Source organism: Stegodyphus dumicola, chromosome 11 (genome assembly GCF_044657685.1).
Source record: "Stegodyphus dumicola isolate Sdum_Otavi_A_Nest chromosome 11, ASM4465768v1".
Taxonomy (NCBI): domain Eukaryota; kingdom Metazoa; phylum Arthropoda; class Arachnida; order Araneae; family Eresidae; genus Stegodyphus; species Stegodyphus dumicola.
The window spans coordinates 87,371,268-87,389,474 of record NC_140778.1 but is presented as its reverse complement, the minus strand read 5'-3'; the positions used below and the strand labels follow the sequence as shown (position 1 = coordinate 87,389,474).

The following is an 18,207-nucleotide window of genomic DNA, read 5'->3' as shown; positions in this document are numbered from 1 at the left end:
ATAGCACACTCTTCAACAAAATGACGAGCAACCCCAGTCACATCGCATAATTTACATATATCATTACCTTGAAGCCCAAACCTATTAAAATAACAGGGAAATCTTCCATGGCCGCTAATAGTTTGATTAACATCTGTGCTCGAGATAGGTTTTGCATTTCTATTACTCGTAGTTTTAAAATTAAGCAGAAAATCTTTTCTTCTTATGGTTCTAGCCATAGCATATACATGCATGTAATGATATTTTTAAATCAATTGATTAAATTAAATTCTAATTATATTGCTTAATAATGTGTGGGCGATTCTCTACCTAAATTGCATCCCTGTTCTTAAATTTTGGTGAAATCCTTTCTTTATTATAAATTATATTAACCTGTTGGCGATTTATGAGTTTGGCTCGCCAAACTCATAAATCTGTCATATTATATAAAGTCCTTAAGAACACTCCTGATAAGAAGATAGCGTCACCTCGTGATTTCAATTAATATCGCTGATTGGATGAGCACCATGACCCACACATATCTATAAATAGGGCTTCTCATCGAGGTAGAGGAGGAACGCTTGTGAGATGGATTCTAAAATAAACATATCACTTTATATTCCAAAATTTGTCTCATTCTTGTTGCCCCGGCTTCACAACACAGATAATGTATGAGATTTTACATTTCATTCATATAGTATATACCTGCTTGTACAAATTTAGCATAATTAGTAAGACCATTCTTCTTGAACCAAGAGTTTTATTAAAACAGATATTTGTATCAACTTTTCTTACGAAAACTCTTTTCAGAACAGTGACTGAAATCGAATACTGAAAGAAACGGCACGCTAATTTTCATGCGAGCTTCTATAAAAGTTTAATTCGAACTTTACAAAATTTGCTCAAATTTGTATTTCTCATTTAAATAGGATACACTTAAGAAAAAAAAAATATTTAAAATGTTTACATCTTTCTCAGTGCTAGCCTAAAGGCAACATTTGACACAACACTTAGAGCAACATTTAGTGCTAGACTAAAGGCAACATTTGAAATTTGGTGTTATGAATAGGAAAAAGTCAGAAACATTTCTTACTTGTACAAGTCGTACTACTCGCAGTAGAAGAGTAGGTGATGCGAAGTGCTTAATCATACGGAGAGTAAAATTATTCCAGTCAAAAACTAGCACAGCGCCGCACACTTGAGTAGCTTCTGGCTCGATGCCAATCTCTGTACACACAAAGCAAGCCGCAACAAAGTCGTCTGAGGTAGCTTTATCCATATTAAAATCACCTGTGAATAAAATAAGAATAAGGAAGATGACTAAGTAAATGAATAAAATAAGAAATGTAGAAAAATTTCGTTGCGCTACATATTTAATCGCCCTATGCTAGTCAAATTGAAAATAATTATACCTAGGCGTATAATGCAAATTCCCATAATAAATTATACCTAGGCGTATAATGCAAATTCCCATAATAAATTTGTGCAATGTGAATTTTTTGTGACAATATCAACAGACCAGGCTTCGAGAAACTGTGGCTCACGAGCCGCATCGAGTTGTCTGCAACAAATACTAGTTTTATTTTTGAATTACGATTGCATTTTGAAATTTTCGCATAATTTTTATTTATTATTTAAGGATTAATCATTAAATTAGTTGTTACTTATTATTTTACTTTAATGTTTAAAACTCGTATCAAGATTTGTAAAACACAAACCGCCGTCAAAGTCAAGGAGCCAATAATAATTTTACAGCAATATTAACTATCCAATGAAAATGCTTTGAGAACCAAACCTAACTCAGTCTGAATAACCCTGAACATAACGCACTTGCTTTTTACGCTTTGGCCTAGCTGGATTGTTGTCTGTCTGCTTCTTCTTTCTTATTGCAAAATTATCTAAAAATGTAAGCTTTTGGAATCAGCACAATTAATGTGCCAACTTGTTTGTGACCGCAGCATGTTTGCTGAAATAAAAATGAAGCTTTAATCTGCCTTCGCCTCCAATTTTCTCCATTATGGATCAACACTTTTACGCCATCCAAATTTTTGCTAGTCATTGCTTCTGAATTTTAATCTGTGACATATATATATTATACATATACATGTGACTCACATGCACTGAAGAGTCAAAGCATTATGACCACCTGGCTGAATAATTCGTTGCGCGACCTTCGGCCTGCAAAACAGCTGGAACTTGCTTTTCCCCCAAGTTCTTGGTAGATGACTGGAGACGAGTTGTACCAACTGTGCAAGCAGCGGTCACACAAATTCGACATGGTGGTATTTGAGCCCTAACCTGCCACTCCATGACATCCTAAATGTACTTTATCAAGTTACGGTCCGACGAGTTAGGTCGCCAGGACATTAATTGGATTACGTACTTATGCTCCTCGAACCAAGACAATTCGAGCTTTGTGACACGGAGCGTCATCCTACTGGATCATTCCATTTCCAGTTGGAAAGACAGACGCCATGTAAGGGTGCAACTTTCCGCAATTACATTCAGATAGTCCGTACTTTTTATGGTCTGTTCTAACACATTTAAGGGCCCCAGAGACGCCCATGAGAATGGGCCCCAAAGCATAATACCGCCAACACCAGCCTGTGTATGACTTGCTGTACAGGGCAAGAGAACAATTTTTCGCCTGAAAGTCGGCTTACCCTGACACGACCATAGACATGCTGAATGAGAAATCATGATTCATCTGACCAGGTGAAGCCCAGTACCGCTATCAGCCGACGTTCAAGACATGCTGGACACTGGTACGATACAATCTTAATTGAGACGCAATGGCACGTATGCTGGTTCTTGGATTACTCTCCACTGTATCCAACACACTATCTTCCCTATCACGACCGAATGAGTCGATCGTGGCTTGCCCTCACTTGTTTTGCCCTTTCTTAATGACCCGTAAAAATTTTGATGCAGACGTGCAAACAAACTATGGTGTGGCTGATGTCTGTCGAAAAGCGTTCTCGATAAATGCGTACAGCTGTTCGTTCATTACCCTCAGCTAATATGCATTCCATGCACTAAGTGCATGTCTGCAAGCTCTCCGTTGGTACACCGTTTCCTTCTCTTCGTATGATACTTACCGCTCGAATGAGGCAATTCTCACTTTCCACTAGCACTCTCCTGTACAACACTTCCTGGCGGCTACAATGACGTTTCGGGGCCATGGGGTTCCTATGCAATTCTCAATCCTTATGATGTGCCCTACCTCCTCCAGAAGTTTGTCGCAACATTTATGGGACATCGTGTATATATATATACATATGTATGTATCAGTGTGTTGTGTCTACGTGTATGTGATATACACGTGCGTATGTAGGATATATATATATAGATATAGATATGAGAGAGTCTCAAGAGGATGTTGGCGTTTTAGTGGTAAAACCGCTGAGTTCGGTCTGAGGTTCGAATCCAGCGAACGGGTTGGCTACATGGACGATTTCGTGGTTATTGTAGGGAAAGAGGGGTGGTAGACTCTCACATCCACCCCCCTTTAGATGCTCTCCATCAGAATGTGTGGGGCGGAACTGAGCAAAGCCGTAATGTAACTTGTATGGTGCTAAAGACTCATGCCAACGACAGGAGTAATCTTGCACTCATTGCCACGAGGAATTTCGTGGGCTTGTTCTGATGTTACAGTCAGACAACTGAGATAAGCGCAACAGCCACTAGGATGTTAAGTCTTAGTAGCTGTTGCTGTTGTCTTAACAGCAACAGCCACTAAGACTTAGCATCTTAGTCAACAGCAACAGCATCTTAGTTTAATTTGTTAGACAGTCAACGGCAACAGCTATTAAGATGTTAAGTTTTAGTAGCTGTTGCTGTTGTGCGACTTAGCATCTTAGTAGTCAACAGCATCATCTTAGTATTTGTTAGTCAGTCAACAGCAACAGCTACTAAGATACTTATTTTTTTTCACTAATGAATTAATTGACTTTCAGGAATCTGTAGTTCCCGAAAGTGAAATCGTTTTAAAAATATGATGCCAATTTCAAGAAAAGCCTGTAAAATTTGGAGGCAATGTTGAATATAGGAGCATTATACAAAGCTCACTGCAATTTTGCCGAGATAAATATTTTATTATAAACTGAAAAAAATAAAGTTTATTTGTTTACTTACCCATTCGCAAAATCCCGACAGCAGTACCATCCGGTAAACGCCTGGGTACTATGAGCAAGTTGTTCATTTCCAAAACTGTCTTAACTTCGGATGGCTTGAAGTCTGTCAACACTTTGGAATAGCGCACTTTAAATGTATAAAAATTACGAAGGGTGTTGAAGGCTTTCTGTACGTTGTATTTTTTCGCTCTCAGAAACCTCACTAAGAATGCGTCGTCCATCAATGGGCGGAAATCGGCTTCAGCTGTAATACAAAATATATAATGAGAATGGAAATGTATAAACGTTAATTAAGCGAAAAGTAATCAAATCACATTTAGTGATGCGGAAATTTAAGTTCGACCATGACACTGGTTATGTATAAAGTGTATTTATCGCAAATTTAAAATGGGTGAAGCCGTTGCCACAGATTAAAAAAAGCGGAAGTAAAAAAGCAGTTTTATTGTTTGCATTTAAGAACTGAAAATTCTAGCAAAAAGGTATTTCATATTAGAAATGTTATTAAAAAATATCTCATGTGGACACCACAGAACTTCCTTGTCGGCCTATTGAAACATACATATTTTTTGTTATAGTTCATTTAAACTTATTTCCTGGAATTTCATGTTATTTCTCATTTCGCGACAAGCAAAAATACGCAACTCAAAGAATCTTCATTAAAAACTGTAACATATAGAAAAAAAACCTTTAAAAAAAAAGTTAGAAACAGTCCATAAACAATTTTTACAATTGAAATGAAAGTTTCTATGCAGAAAGAAGTAATTCGACTAACGGGCAGGAAGACCAAATTTTCCGAGCATAAAATTGAAATTGACTTTCCGTCCCACTGTGCAAAAAGACACTGAAGTTGGTGCATTAAATGACTTAAATTCACTATTCTGCTACGAATTTTAAATGCAAACAAATGGTCGCCATGTTAGGCCAAGCGACGTTTAAACTGTTGATAATTCTGCAACTGTTGCGTGCAGATTAACTAAAGGCATAAAATCTTTAACAGGAACGTAAAAACAATATTATTCAACAATTTTTAAAACATAAAATGCACAATTTACCAACATATAAGAATAAAAAGAACTGAGTTCACCATATCGAGTAACAGAGTGCGAACATGTATGAATATATACTATATAACGATATGACGATAGTGACGATAAGTAGTTAATTTACTGGTTTCATTTTCACCTTTTTGATAATTCTATTTTAAGTATGTTAATGAGTAAATTCATTTCAATAGAATTCTAACTACTTTTCCAAAGGAGATCATATATTAAATGATCTACTGCATATACATATTGTATATAGTAGACCATTTAATACATGATCTCCGTTCAAAAAAGTAGTTGTAATTCTATTGAATTTATAGATATAAGTTTAGTGCGGCCGTTTGCAAAGAAAAAGGGGAGGCGCACTACTACATGTTATACCAGTTCCATATACAAAATTTTAACGTTTTACGGCTACTCGTTTTTTAGTTATGCGAAATACATATATACGTAAAGACGTTACGAAAAAATATTTCTGCTGAATCCATTTTATAATCATATTACAATCCGTTTTGGGGAAAAAGAGTCTTTTATTCTACCCTTAGGTACAGACGTCACTCAAATCTTTCAAATGGATTCCAGAGCGGTCAGAAGGAATAATTTCTTTAAAATATGACACTCGTAATTTTTCGCGATTAATACTTTCTTTACTTCGTAAAAGGAAGTAAAAAATTCTGAGAACGGTGTTGAAACTTTTCCAAATTCAAAGTTACTTTAAGCAAAGTTCGCGCCTTAAAGCAATTTACATTTTAAACAAAGAATTTTAATCTCTGATTTGTTATAACTCATCCTATTTGCCGTTTCACACACAACAAACCCATGCAATAAACCCGTTCATCTCAAACGAAACCCAAGTTGCCATTTCAGGCAAGCGTTAGTTTCATCGACTGAAAGCAAATAATGTTTAAATGACAACACATTGTTAAAAAATAATGCATGTTAAAACTGAGCTTTAAAGTGAACCCGGGATTATATTAAAACTGAGAACGGAATGCTGAATTTTAAATTACCTGAAGTATAAGCAAATAATAATGAGTGTAACATTCCATTTAATTTTACCTTACATCTTATCTTTACAAATGTTTGAGAAATATATTTGGATTTATGTTATGCTAGATTCAGGTTCTAAATTTATGATTTGCAACTAATAACAGCCGAGTGTTATCAACACAGGTCTCGGATATATGTATTTCATATAGCTCTCTAGGAAAAGTGCCAAAAAATGTTTAATTTCCTAATGTCACGAGCTGCTGGGGGAATCCGCAAGAGACTACACATACACTTACAGTTGGTAATCACAGTTGATATACTGTAAGTGTATTATACCATAGTTGCAAGAGGACAAAATGGAGCAAAGGGACCGTCTTGCTGCATTACACGAAAAATAGCTATAGTACCCATACTGCCAAATTCGCAGGCCACTTCCTGAAATATATTGTAGGGTTATTACCATATTTTTCAGCGTACAACGCGCATCTGCTATAATTTCTAGCTATATTTTTTAATTTTTAGGTATATTCGCCGCATAACGCATCCAGTTCTTTACGAAACAACCTAAAAGATACAAGTGTAATGCTCTTATCTTTTGAGGTCCTTTATTCGAGGATTTGTCCTAGCCTTTTGAACAACGATATACCGAATTGACAAGCGATAAGGGGAACAATATGTGTATGAATTAAATACTTGAGGGATTAAATATTCCTGCAAAGAGGTTGGATTGCATTCAATGCAAGTGTTCAGAAGAATGCTGCTGTAGGATTTCGAGAAGAAGGGGATATAATTTGGAGTGAGAATGTACTTCCAACCTGAATGAATTCGTGGAACTAGAAGTTATGTTTCCTCTTTCTGTAGTCATTTGAAGCCCTGATTTTTAAGTGAAAATCGAAGGTTTTAGTAAATTGCGTTTGCTTTGGTCGAAATACAGTTGATCTAGCGTTTCTTTTAGTAGTGAATATGTCTTATCCCAGACGAAACGACACAGTACTGAGTTGAAACGTGCTGTAGCAAGGATGTTTGGAGGAGGTGAAAAAGGGCATGGGTGATGATTATTTATTTATGGATTAAGAAAGTAACAATGATGACAGAGATGAAACAGAATTCAATGGTGTGTCTAAAGATATAACGGAAGACGAACATGACAAACTTTTCTTGTCATCCGATAACAAAAATTTTTAAGTTCATAAGGTATGTCATTTGTGTTCAATAAACAGCATTCAAGTTCTTATAAAAATTTAATTTTTAATGGCCATTCCTTATTTTTAAATCTATAATTTTTATACCCGGCGTATAAGACGTAACCCGTAAATTTTGATCTTATTTTTTGTACTGAAAGTGTGCGTTATAAGCTGGAATATACGGTATTTAAACTAACCAATTATTATGATTTGGATCTTTACTATAGCTTCTCCTTACCGCTTTTCTCCCAAGAATGCAAATGCGTTAGCTAGTATTTATATTGATGATTTTGGAATTTAAAATAGAGCTTGTTTTTGTCCTACTCGTACACTCTACGTTTAGTTCCTGCCAGCAATGATAGTTGTAATGATACGGCTTTGCATTATACCGCTGCGGGCACCTTGATTTCAACACTCCGGTTAGAATTTCAGAGCCAGTTTCGAGTATTACTGAAATCGTGTAGCCTTTGACTGCTATTCCACCTTTTAACTTAAATTCCATCGTTGTGTTTAGTTACATTCACCGTGAACTGTGGTTCATATTATTAGCAGAAGAAAGTGCTTTTATGTTCTGATTTCTGTTTAATCAAAAAGGTTGTTTAAACCTTTCCGTATATACGTATAAGTTATTTGTAATGATCAAAACAAGTCATTTTGCAACTTCTTTTTTTCTCACTGAAGAAACATAAACCTACAAGGAAATCTATTTCGAAGGAGAGGATCTTCCCAGGCAGAGGTTAAAATCTAATTCAGTTTGCTACACAAACAATTTTATATGATAATAATTAATTGGTCGCAAAAATGCCATGATAACTATGGTATATATTTTTTGAATTACGAAAGCTATATGTTTAATAGGTTTGGTTTAGTTGATTATGGCAAAGCACACGAAGCCTATCTGCCTAAATGGCAGGATACCTTCGTGGAGGAATTTCTAAGGAAAACTGGATCCTATACACGTTACATATTATATGTTTAATAGAGGAATGCCTTTGTGAAGAATATTCTAATGGAAACTGGCTCATATTAACCTCAGACTTGAGAAACACTGCAAAATATTTTTAACTTCAGCCTGTTTGCTGGAATTTGAGCCATATCGAATTACCAGTGGTCCGCGGTCTTATCCATGAGCCCACTTGTGGGTATTCTTCTGTGCTACTGGAGGAAGTTGATATTACGTTCATAACTGGGGTGAACGATGACTTAACGATCGAAGGCAAACGTTCCAGTAATAGCCTTATCGCTTTAAAAATTTATTTTTTATTTATTAAATTATAAAATTAAATTGGTCAAAGTTTGAGTTTTAAGCAACAGAATTGGACATAGCTACTTTTAATGAATAATCGTCTGTACTAAGTTTATGATGTAAAAAACTAATTTTTATAATTTCTACTAATGAAAATAATAAGATCTCAATTATCCGCATACTAATTCACACTAGAAATCATCTTTCTTATGTCAAACGTATTTACTGTATGTTTTCTTTCAATGTTTGACCTACTTTCAAGTACAGAATAGTTAGTTCTTCTGTTCTTTTGTTGTCAAGATCATAGCATTCCATTCCAACATTTCACATGTCATATAAAAAGCTACCATTCATACCATTTTATTACCATTTTTCACTTTTTTTTTTTTTTTTTTTTTTTTGTTTTTGTTTTTAATTGTGTAAAATTAGCTTAATCTTTTCTGTTTTAGTCTAGTTGGAGATTTTCTGTCGCAACGAACTTGTTCTGTATTGTACAATTTTAATAGAGTGGCATGCATCACAATATACAGAACTCTATTTTTAGATAAAATTATTTTACCTTTACAGGCATTAAAAGAGAAAACATCTAACCGTTGTTGAAGTGTGCAATATTGGTATCTGGATTTAATATACCAAACATGTATTAAAGGATTTTTGATACGATTTTTCGGATTATCCGACTACTACCTAGACCCGTTTACGTCGGCTAAATACCTGACATTTCCGGTTGCCCGATTACCATTCAAATATTTTATATCGGGTAACAGAAAGCTGTTCTGCATATTCAGAAACAGACTCAAAATAGATTTTGCGCGGTACCTTTCTCTGTTTATTTTACTCTTCAAATATTAGCATAGAAAATCGTCAAATAGTTTGAGAAATATTATACTTAATATGGGATATATACTTAATTAATATGGGACTTTATATTTTAGACCACTTTATATTCTTATAAACTTTTAAATTTTTTTTCCCTGTAAATGAAATTTAGAAATATGACACTCTGTCCTTATCGTCATGTTAAACAGCGATCTTTTCAAAAACAAATGCAAGATTTCAAAGCATTTGTGATATCTTCTCGATATATAATCCGTGGCTGTTGGCTTTAACATAAAATATAAACTTTCTTGCCAAAAAATAACCGCCATTTTGGAAAAGCGGATGATAACAAAAATCAGACTGACGGCAAATGTTTATTGACCTTTAAAACAGATATTTATTCTTCGCATGCTCTACTCAAGGTCACATTTCTTCAGAACACAGAAACGTGACCTTCCAGTATGTTAAACTAATGTTTGGTAGCTTTGAAATTGCAACATTTCTACAGATAAGGGGATTTATAAGAAGGAACGTGATGTATTTCGTGTGTCACTTAACTTAGATGAACTTGGCTCGCCACTAACTCATTTCTATGGCGGTTAAGGTCTTTTTACTGTTGTTATCATCAGTAGTTACTCTGACTCCGCCGAGCCACCAACACGCTCGGCGACGTAGTGGAGACTTTCTATCTGTACCATGATGAAATATACATTAGCATTAAACCTTTGTTACTTGTACAATGAAATTCCAAATCTCCGGACTAACTAGTTCTGCAGAGCATTCCAATTTTTCAGTAATCTGATTAACTAAGTTTTAATTTTTTTTTTTCAGAAAGCCAAATATCTTCTTCTTAGTAATTCCTCTTCTTCTTCTTCTATCTTCTTCTTCCCTCTAATCTGAATTAGTTCAGGTCCATAAGTTTATTCACCTTCATAACTTCCAACACGGAATTAGGTCTCTTCAGCAGATCTCCACCAAGTAACATAGTTAAGCAGATGTTGCTCGGTAGCCTCATGGTTTTTACATATGGCGCAAGTGGGAAAGGTTTTAGGATTACGGGAATATCTGAGGGTCCTTAAATGGCCTGAAGTCAATCTGGCCAGAGCCGTTTGGTCCTTTCTGTCATCCTTGAAACCAATAGTAGTACCAGGACCTGAACTACGATATTCATGCGTGTGTTGGTAACTGTCTCCAGGAATTGTTAATTAATATGCAGTTACAATAGTATGGGACTTTTTATAATTCATTGGATTATATTTCAACAAAACTTTACCATTTAATTTTTATTTTCGTAAAATAAAACATAAAGTTCAGTCTTCCTCCCCGAAAAAATTCAGTGATAAAATTATTTTTTAATTTAACTCTACTAGTTAATAAACTAACTGAATGCAGCTAAGATTTTTACCTTAAGAAGAAAACTAATTGCTTAAAAAATTGACATAACAACACTAAGCAGAGTTTATTTCCGAAAAGTTTGGTTTGGGTTGGTTAATTTAGTTATGGCGAAGAAATCGAGGGCTATCTGCTTAAGGGGAGAACTTTCTAAGGGAAACTAGCTCGTGGGCACTTTACAATGGCGAAACCACGAAAACGCGCATGGAACCCTGCTGTTCGCCGGAAGTGGAGCCGGGACCGAACTATCAGTGTCCAGAAACTTTACCGCTCGGCCGCTAGTGGGCAATCTTCAGAAAAGAAATACTTGTTATAACTGAGAAATTGCTCATGGATTAAATCAGGGCTTCCCAAGGGGGTCGGTGTTGATCCCCTTGGGTTCCAGAAAATTTTAAAAGGTGTCAATGATAATCAAGGCGTCGACTGGTCGTCGACAGCTGAATATGCACGGGCATAATGAATCAGCATAAAGAAGATCCCATTTATGAAAAAATTAGTAATATTGTTAAATTGATAATTAATTGTTTACTGATATAAAGCTGTGTCACGCAGTATAGAAGAAATCACATAATATAAATATAAGAGGAAAATGACACGAAAATTATTCAATACATTTTGAAATCAGTAATGCTTTTTAAATATATAATTTTAATATTAAATTAAGAAAAAAAATCGATCTTCTGTTAGAATAGACTTTGAAGAAAATGTGTATGATGTCCAGAATGATCTAACACATGTCCCACTGTTTTAAGAGCCAATATGTTTTGGTTTAGTTTAATGCTTCGGCGAATAATTACAAATTAATTGCTGGCAACTTCGGAAGAGGTGGATCTTCTGTCTGATATTACTGAGCTTATTAAGAAAGCCAATGTGGATACTCAGCTTCAAAGAATTGAAAAGTCGGAGAAAATTACTATCCAAAACAGTAGTAAACAGAGAGAAAATGAAAGCAGTAACAATTCTAGTGACAGAAAATGAACAATCTCTAAAAATCCAAGAAAGATTAAAACGCTTGTGGTTGAAAACTACAGCAAAAGTTCAAGGACCTTTTATAAAAGGACTATCACATTTCCAGCATTGCACAGTTCACCCTGTGCGGCTAAATTATCGAGTGATTTCTTGAAAAATTTTTGCTATAAAATTTCTTTAAGTATTCCTCCATAGTATGTTTTTTTTTTTTTTTTTTTTTTTTTTTCTGGGACATCTCACGTACTATCACTTTTGACTAAAAATATTGCATACTGATCAAGACTTTTTTCTATTTACCCTGCGGAAGAAACACCTAGGTTTAATTTAGTTTATTTAAATACGGTAAAGAACTCGAGTCGAGGGCTATCTGCCTAAACGGAAGGGAGGATCTTCGTGCAGAATTTTCTAGGGGAACTGGCTCTTATCTTCGTTTCACCTGGGAAGAAATACCTAAGATAAGAATCAACTTCCTCTCGCTTAAACACCTCAAGACAAAATTTCAGAACTTATTTTATGTTCAACGCGAGTTATTTTCTGAGCAATGAACCTTAAGTCTTTAGTTGTTCAATTGTTACATAAGTTTGACTGATTTTGGGAAAATTGGTTTGCTTGAGAATATTTTTCAATTTATTGATAGTAAAAAGGTTTTGTACAATTCTATTCTTCTATTTCAGTACGTTTTGTAATTAACTAACCTTCCTCACTGCTTTTGTGAATGAAACTAGTGTGCAAGCCCGCCAGATGAACGGGCTAAGGCGAAAGCAAAATTTCTACGTACGCCTGAAAAGAAAATGTATAAAAGCATTTCAATATGAATGAAATCAATTCATTCTTCCGAAGCAACAACCAATTCATAAATAATTTTTTTTGTTGCCAAAGCAGGAAACAAAAAAAATTGACACTTCAGTTTAATAAATATACGGGATGACATAGTGATTGTAACTTTAATGTAATATAACAACTTTTTCTCAATATCAATAACAGAATCAACGTAGCAGTAATGTATCGTGCTAGTTATCTTAAAATCTGAAACAAAAAAGTTGCCAATAGCAGCTATTTATTTAAAATGCTGACATTAACGGAAAATTTCGACATACAATGACGTCACATGCAATCTCGTGCTTTCTTTAACGTCAGAATGTAATAATAATATATTTAATGTTTGGCAATGATATTTTTATTTGGTACTCTTCTGTTTTGAGGGCCGTAAAAAAATTGCAGCGAAAATGTATGCGCAAAAGCGCCAAATCTAGCAAACGCGCCCATTTAACAGCGCGCCAAATCTAACGTACGCGCTGATTTCAGATTGCGTAAGTTTATATAGTTCTATTTTTCTTAAGACGCCATTGAAATACTAGTTTAATTTTTAAATCCTTTTTTGATTTTAAATCCTTTTTTGATATCCTATGGATTTAACAATTTGGGAATTGCCCATGATGAAAAGTTGGCAATAGAATTTTGGGTAAAGTGCAGAATCACCCACTGCTTGACGCGTTTTTAAGAATTGCACATACTCGGTATCCATGTGCACATCGACCTATTTTCACTTAAAAAAAATCCTAGAATTGCACAAAAATGGCACTGCGCACCCCCTTGACTTTATCTATGTACACATCGACCTATTTTCATTTAAAAAGTAAAATAAAACTGACAAAAATCCAATTGTTTTTACCCTTGTAAAAAGCGGCAAACAAATAATATAATAATAATATAATAAATAAGTGAGCGATTCTGCACTTCTGAATTCCGATTCTGAATATTTTCAAAGAAAAGGCATCATTCATTACAGAAAATTACGTTTGAACAACCAACGAGATGAAATTATGCTTTAGCGATAAGTCGGGAGCGAAATAGCGATGCAAGCATCCATTCAGTTATGTCTGGAATTTTTATATAAATTATAATAATGATCTGAAATAGTTATTTACTCTTATGCTTCCATTCAGTCATGTTTAGCCTTTTTCATATAAATTATAATAATAAAAAAGTATTATATGAAATTAACCTTTCCTCTAAATTAAAACATCAATCTTAGATAGTTATTTACTATTATACTTCCTTTCTTGCCGCAATTATTAGGGTTGCCGCAATTATTTTTGGCAGCATTGGCATCAACAATAGTTTGACGATTTTTTACTGCCCTCGAAACCGAATAGTACCGTATTAACCGAATAGTTTCGTATTTTGTAACACTTACAAATTTTTTATTAATAAACTCTACGATTTGAAACGAGCTGTGGCAACACTTTTTGAAATAAAGCAGGTTTTTATTTCCAGCACGCGAGACTGTTGCCACTCGGAAAAATGAGTGCGAAAATTAGCGTTTTCAGATTTTTAAATTAATATCTCGGGTGATCAAGAATGATCGAAATAGCTTCTCATAAATTCTTAGAATCCGAGAATACATCTCTCGAAACTCAACTCTCCGCCGTTCCGGAGGAGATGATGTCACAAACAAACAAACACACAAACGAGCACAGATTTGAATAATATAGAGTCCTCCAGTTATTTTTGTCTAAATATTATAATAATCAGCATGCTCAAAAGGCAAATAAGTTAAAAATAACCAACCGTTAATGAGACGCCTCAAATCTTTAAGTGCTTGAATCCTGACCTCTGGTGTCTCCCCTAATTCTTCTTCCGCCCTTCGCACCATTTCGGGCGTCAGCCCCTCCATGAACATGGGTAAGAACGTCATTTTGGATCTCCAACCCTGTAAAAAATAAGAAAACTTAAAGTTTTAAACCATGAAGGTTAAATAGTATTCATCTGTGATGATAACAAAAATCAGACTGACGGCAAATGTTTATTGACCTTTAAATTAAACTTTTTAATTAATTGTTTAATACTGCTGGCACATGAAAATAATAAGTACCTGAATCGAATCTTTATCACATCATGTCAAATGAATAATTATAACAGATGATAGTTCCATTTAATAATAATTCCATTTAATGAAATTCAAGATATCAGCATTTGGTCTCTAACATCCAAATTAAAAGCATTCAAAATATGTGAGAAATTTGATCTAGTTGGTTTATTATTTTCTTAAGTGATTTAAAATTATTGTAAATGATACCCAAAATCAAAAGTGTAGTTTTAGCAATGAAATTCTCATCGTCTCTGAAAATTCCTATATTTCATTACACTACCAAAGCAATCAATCGTAATGCATTCATAAATCAAAAATACTTTTAACATTTTTATCTTAAAGTCAGAAGCATAGGAAAGAGCATAGGCAAAAGTCTGAAGCGTAGGAAAATGTTAGTTAAAATTTGGGACCAAACTGTATTCTATTAATTTCATGGAATCATACGTAAGATCTTCCTAACATAAAAATCTTTAAGTAGTCTTCCATTTTTACTAAATATTATTCTAGATTTCGTTATTTTACTCTGTTATACAGAGGCTGTTCGCAGATTTTTTACACGATTTTGGCAAGCGGTAATACAAAATCGTTTGCTGCAAAAGAAGTAATTGCAATTGTACTAGTTTTTTAAAAGTCAAAATTATCGTCTGTGGCCTTGAAAGTTTTGTTTTTATTCAAAATGGCGAATTTAACGAAGCAGTGGTTCGTAGGCTACATTTAAGCTCTTTCCGAAGAGAAATATGCATACTCCGTTATCCAAAAACGATGTGAGAGTCATGGTTTTATGATATCTAAAGCGTCGATAGGTAATATCATCAACAAGAAAGGAAACAAACGTCAAATTGGAGCCTCAAGTGGGACAAAAATTCCAAACAAGTATCCAAGGAAAAAACGGACATCTTTCGACTATTGCAAAGGTACGTTGTTTAATGTTAAAAGAAAATCCCCCTAGTCAAAGGACAGTTTCAAAATCATTAAAATGCTTGGTGTACACTGTAAACAAAATGATAAACGTTGATTTAAATCTTAAGGAAAGCGAAAAAACGTAATGTGCATCGTCTTCTTCCAAAGCATATCGTTCCACGCAGGACACGCTGCAGAATTCTATATGAGAAACACTTATCCAAAGAAAAATGGAAAACAATCGTCCCAATAGATGAAGCATGGGTGTATTTAAATGATTGTAACAAAAAAAGAGCCATTTATTATCATAAAAGGGGAGAAAAAATTTAAGTACACGGTTCAAAGAATCGAAAGAAAGTTTTTCTAAGGGATTCCTGATTGTTGCTGGTTTTTCTTATAATGGCAAGTTAAAAATAAAGAGAGTGCAAAGAAATGTCAAGATTAACTCCAAATACTATCAGGAACATATTCTATCGCCAATTTTTCTGAATGAAATACCATCGCTTTACCCACAGTACCATCAATCTGTGAGACTCCATCAGGACAAAGCTAGCAGTCACACATCAAAATCCACTCTAAATTTCCTAAACGAAATGGAACAAAAAACTGGTATCAAGGCCATACTCTTCACTGATATCCCAACTAAATCTCTCGATGTGTCACCTATGGAGTTTTGTGCTTTCGGACTTTTAAAAAGTGCATTATCCAAACGTTGTCTCAAAACCCTAACAGGACTCTGGAAAGCTGTTCAGGAGGAATGGGATAGCATACCTCTTCTACCACTTCAAAAGGCATTATTATCCTGGAAATTGCGGTGTCGAAAGATAGTTCAGAATAAGGGATGTCAAATAGAACATTTATAACACAAGAATTTTATGTAATTTAGTTTTTGCGAATACAATATACATCGTCTAAAAAATGTGTGAACAGCCTCTGTAACCGATTACGGCACTAATAAGATCTTTGCAAATTGGAAGTTTTGAAGGGTATTGCTTTTTTTTTTCTGGGCATAAAAATGTGTGAACAGCCTCTGTAACCGATTACGGCACTAATAAGATCTTTGCAAATTGGAAGTTTTGAAGGGTATTGCTTTTTTTTTTCTGGGCATAAAAATGTGTGAACAGCCTCTGTAACCGATTACGGCACTAATAAGATCTTTGCAAATTGGAAGTTTTGAAGGGTATTGCTTTTTTTTTTCTGGGCATAAAAATGTGTGAACAGCCTCTGTAACCGATTACGGCACTAATAAGATCTTTGCAAATTGGAAGTTTTGAAGGGTATTGCTTTTTTTTTTCTGGGCATAAAAATGTGTGAACAGCCTCTGTAACCGATTACGGCACTAATAAGATCTTTGCAAATTGGAAGTTTTGAAGGGTATTGCTTTTTTTTTTCTGGGCATAAAAATGTGTGAACAGCCTCTGTAACCGATTACGGCACTAATAAGATCTTTGCAAATTGGAAGTTTTGAAGGGTATTGCTTTTTTTTTTCTGGGCATAAAAATGTGTGAACAGCCTCTGTAACCGATTACGGCACTAATAAGATCTTTGCAAATTGGAAGTTTTGAAGGGTATTGCTTTTTTTTTTCTGGGCATAAAAATGTGTGAACAGCCTCTGTAACCGATTACGGCACTAATAAGATCTTTGCAAATTGGAAGTTTTGAAGGGTATTGCTTTTTTTTTTCTGGGCATAAAAATGTGTGAACAGCCTCTGTAACCGATTACGGCACTAATAAGATCTTTGCAAATTGGAAGTTTTGAAGGGTATTGCTTTTTTTTTTCTGGGCATAAAAATGTGTGAACAGCCTCTGTAACCGATTACGGCACTAATAAGATCTTTGCAAATTGGAAGTTTTGAAGGGTATTGCTTTTTTTTTTCTGGGCATAAAAATGTGTGAACAGCCTCTGTAACCGATTACGGCACTAATAAGATCTTTGCAAATTGGAAGTTTTGAAGGGTATTGCTTTTTTTTTTCTGGGCATAAAAATGTGTGAACAGCCTCTGTAACCGATTACGGCACTAATAAGATCTTTGCAAATTGGAAGTTTTGAAGGGTATTGCTTTTTTTTTTCTGGGCATAAAAATGTGTGAACAGCCTCTGTAACCGATTACGGCACTAATAAGATCTTTGCAAATTGGAAGTTTTGAAGGGTATTGCTTTTTTTTTTCTGGGCATAAAATTCTCAGATTTTTCTTTTTCAAATTATAAAAATACTTTGCATATTTTTAGAGCAAGCCTGGCTGTTTAAAAGTAATGAACAAGGCTTTAAAATATGTGATGTCAATAATTTTATAAGCACTTGAGCTATTAATATATTTTACAAAACTTTTCTCATACCGTGCATTAGATATCGGCTGAGAAGAAGTGCTTGTATATCGCCCAAAAACGAATTTGCTGTGATTTTCTGTACTTTTTTACTTAATATTTTAGTTCTTCAGATTCATACATAAAAATTATAAATCACTTACATTTTCATTTATAAATGACTTTATAGCTAATTATCTTTATTACCCCAAAGGGGCGGTAGCCCAGAAGGGCGATTGGTCTCAAAACGGCATTTTGTGGCGTTTCATTATAAACAGCGATTCACTTTTTAAATTGTTGCCACGAAATATTATCGCCCTATATTATATTTAAAGAAATTAAATAATGAAGAATCTGCATGAATGTATGCATATTC

At 34.5% G+C, this 18,207-nt stretch overlaps 1 protein-coding gene across 4 annotated transcripts in view; it reads right to left on the bottom strand.

Annotated features, from left to right (window-relative positions):
- Nucleotides 1-18,207, bottom strand: part of LOC118199446 (alpha-tocopherol transfer protein-like) — a 165,579-nt gene that overhangs the window by 84,762 nt on the left and 62,610 nt on the right. For all 4 annotated transcript variants that reach the window (XM_085826966.1, XM_085826967.1, XM_085826965.1 and 1 more), the window contains exons 2-4: nt 14,327-14,468; nt 4,114-4,356; nt 1,073-1,269 (exon numbers count right to left, since the gene is read on the bottom strand). In XM_085826966.1, coding sequence (XP_085683092.1) covers nt 1,073-1,269; nt 4,114-4,356; nt 14,327-14,453 — 567 coding nt within the window. In that variant the 5' untranslated portion in view covers nt 14,454-14,468. The remainder of the gene's footprint in view (nt 1-1,072; nt 1,270-4,113; nt 4,357-14,326; nt 14,469-18,207) is intronic.